A 3648-nucleotide genomic window follows, 5' to 3' on the forward strand; every position below is an offset into this window, starting at 1 on the left:
GCCAGTGGGTGGGGGACAGGGGGAGGGACAGCATTAGGACAAATACCTAATGCATGCGAGACTTAAAACCTAGATGATGGGTTGATGGGTGCAGCAAACCACCATGGCACATGTATACCTATGTAACAAACCTGCACGTTCTGCACATGTATCCCAGAACTTAAAGTGTAATAAAAACAATAATAATAATAATAATTTAAAAATAAAATACTTGAGTGGCAAAGAGTACTGGCCTGGGACCAAATTCAGAGCTGGAAAACTCCTGGAATAGAAAGTTGTCCCCTTGTAATATACATCCAGAAGCTCCTGAGATTCAGCTGGTTTCCTGCCATTAACCTGAATTTGGTTTTACTTAATGGATTCTGGTCCCTTTCTCTGGTCCTGTTTTAAGCGTGGGCCATGATGTCCTGGGGCTTGAGGGTGAGGAGCAGGAGCCTCTGTAAGGGGAATAGAAATGGTGTGTGGAGGGGCACAGGGCGGGTAAATCCAGAGGAGTTTTCAGAGGGTGTCAAGATTCCACGTTCCAGTTTTAGGCCTGTGCAGAGCTAGGAGCATCTGAGGCTGGGTAAGGATTTAAGGAAAAAGAGAGAAGATCCCAGAAACAAAACAGCAAAATAACATTATGAAAGCTGGGGGACTGGAAAATGCAATGTGACATTTTGTTCTTTTTTTTAAATTGACATATAATAATGGTATATATTCATGGGGTACATAGAGATGTTTTGATACATATAATATATACAGTGATTAGATAAGGATAATTAGCATATCCATCATCTCATTTGCCATTTCTCTTTTTTTTTAATTCTGGTGTATGAAATCTATTAAATTACCATACATATAAAAAATTCATGAGACATTTCTCTTTTGTAATAAATAACGCAGTGGCCAATTATTACTCATGAGCAGCTTTTTTGAGATAAGCTATCAAGTCTGCCCTTTCTCCCTTCTTCTTAATGCCGCCAAAGATCATTTTTGTTCCAGGTATGTAATTCTTTGGATTCTCCAAATACTCTATCAGTGTGTCCTCTCCCCAGGTGATGCCTTTGTTCTTACTGGTGTCCAGGTAGCAGAATCCAATGGCCTGACCTGTCCTCCACCCAAAGAGACCATGGAGGTTAGGCTCAGTCTTGTGCTTGCCTCCCATTTCCGTGGTGTGGCACTGGGCACACTTCTGAACACAAATATTCTTGCTTTTCTCAACATCACCCATCTTTAATTCTCTCTTTTGTCACTGGCACTGTGAAGGTTCCCACTCAGAAACCAGATGTCCCGCTCTCTCATTTATCATTTCTTTGTGTTGAAAACATTCTATATCTATTTTTTAGCTACTTTTTTTTTGAGATGGTGTCTTGCTCTGTTGCCCAGGCACACTCTCAGCTGACTGCAACATCTGCCTCCCAGGTTCAAGCAATCCTCCTGCCTCAGCCTCCCTAGTAGCTGGGATTACAGGTGCATGCCACCCCGCCCAGCTAACTTTTGTATTTTCAGTAGAGATGGGGTTTTGCTATGTTGGCCAGGCTGGTCTCAAACTCCTGACCTCAAGTGATCCGCCTGCCTTGGCCTCCCAAAGTCCTGAGATTACAGGTGTGAGCCACTGTGCCTGGCCCGTTTTAGCTATTTGAAACTATATAATATATTATTGTTACCTCCAGTCATCCTACAGTGGTATAGAACCGGGGTCTCCAACCCCTGAGCCATGGTCGCGTAACAGTCTATGGCCTGTTAGGAACTTGGCCACACAGCAGGAGGTGAGCAACAGGCTACCGAGTGAAGCTTTATCTGTATTTACAGCTGCTCCCCATTGCTCACATTACCGCCTGAGCTCCGCCTCCTGTCAGATCAATGGCAGCATTAGATTCTCACAGGAGCGTGAACCCTATTGTGAACTGCTCATGCCAGGCTCCTTATGAGAATCTAATGCCAGATGATCTGTCGCTGTCTCCCACCACCCCTAGATGGGACCGTCTAGTTGCAGGAAGACAAACTTAGGGCTCCCACTGATTCTACATTATGGTGAGTTGTATGATTATTTCATTACATATTAATATTATGATGTAATAATAATAGCAATAAAGTGCATAATAAACGTAATGCACTTGAATCATCCTGAAACCATCCCCCACTCCCTGGTCTGTGGAAAAATTGTCTTCCATGAAACTGGTCACTGGTGCCAAAAAGGTTGGGGACCACTGGTATAGAACACTAGAACTTATTCCTTCTATCTAGCTGTAATTTTGTATCATTTAATAAACATCTCTCTAACTCCCACTTCCCTCTGCCCTTCCAGCCTCTAGTATCCTCTGTTTTACTTTTTACTTTTATGAAGTCAACTTTTCTTAGCTTCCACATAGGAGTGAGAACATGCAGTATTTAACTTTCTCTTCCTGGCTTAATTCACTTAACATAATGTGCTCCAATTCTATCCACATTACTTCAAATAACTGGATTTCATTCTTTTTTTAATAGCCGAATAGTGTTCTATTGTGTATGTATACCACATTCTCTTTATCCATTCATCTGTTATTGAACACCTAGGTTGAGTCCATATTTTGGCTATTGTGAATAGTGATGCAATAAACATAGGGGCACAGATGTCTCTTTGATATACTGATTTCTTTCCCTTTGAATAAATGCCCAGTAGTGGGATTGCTGTATCATATGGTAGTTCTATTTGTAGTTTTTTGAGGAACCTCCAACTCTTCTCCATAGTGGCTGTACTAGTTTACATTCCCACCAACAGTGAATAAGAGTTCCATTTTTCCACATCCTCGCCAGCATTTGTTATTTTTTTGTGTTTCTGATAATAGCATCCTAACCGGAGTGAGATGATACTTCATGGTGGTTTTGATTTGCATTCCCCTGATGATTAGTAATATTGAGCATTCTCTTATGTATTTGTTGACCATCCATTTATATGTCTTCTTTTGAGAAATATCTGTTCAGATCATTTGCCCTTTTTTTTTTTTTTTTTTTGAGACAGAGTCTTGCTCTGTCGCCCAGGTTGGAGTACAATGGCATGATTCAACCTCTGCCTCCTGGGTTGAAGTGATTCTCCTGCCTCAGCCTCCCAAGTAACTGAGATTACACCCACATACCACCACACCCGGCTAATTTTTTATATTTTTAATAGAGAGGGGGTTTCACCATGTTGGCCAGGCTGGTCTCCAACTCCTGACCTCAGGTGATCCACCCTCCTGACCTCAAATGATCTGCCTGCCTTGGCCTCCCAAAATGCTGGGATTACAGGTGTGAGCCACCATGCCTGGCCCATTTGCCCATTTTTTAATTGAATTGTTTGCTTTTTTGTTGTTGAAGTGTTTGAATTCCTTGTATGTTCTAGATAATAATCCCTTGTTGGATGAATAGTTTACAAATATTTTCTCTCATTCTGTTGATTGTCTTTTCACTCTATTGATTGTTTCCTTTGCTGTGTAGAAGCTTTTTAGTTAGATATAATCCCATTTGTTTATTGTTACTTTTATTGCCTATGCTTTAATCTTTTTCCAGACCCATGTCCTGAAGCATTTCTCCATGTTTTCTTCTAGTAGTTTTATAGTGTTGGGTCTTACATTTAGGTCTTTGATCCACTTTGAGCTGATTTTTGTATAGGATGAGAGTCAGGAATCTAGTTTCATGCTTTTGCAT

At 41.1% G+C, this 3648-nt stretch overlaps 1 protein-coding gene across 1 annotated transcript; it reads right to left on the minus strand.

The window, feature by feature from the left end:
- Positions 1 to 895: 895 nt before the first annotated feature.
- On the minus strand, positions 896 to 1213 carry LOC116809676 (cytochrome c-like). Its single transcript, XM_032753540.1, has one exon. The coding sequence runs from the start codon at positions 1211 to 1213 to the stop codon at positions 896 to 898; it is 318 nt and encodes a 105-aa protein (XP_032609431.1).
- Between the last annotated feature and the right edge of the window lie 2435 nt (positions 1214 to 3648).

This window comes from Hylobates moloch, unplaced genomic scaffold, assembly GCF_009828535.3.
Source record: "Hylobates moloch isolate HMO894 unplaced genomic scaffold, HMol_V3 SCAFFOLD_1, whole genome shotgun sequence".
Lineage (NCBI taxonomy): Eukaryota > Metazoa > Chordata > Mammalia > Primates > Hylobatidae > Hylobates > Hylobates moloch.

What these genes read in the sequence shown, in the direction of transcription:
- LOC116809676 (XM_032753540.1), bottom strand. Translation starts at nt 1,213, where the DNA reads ATGGGTGATGTTGAGAAAAGCAAGAATATTTGTGTTCAGAAGTGTGCC.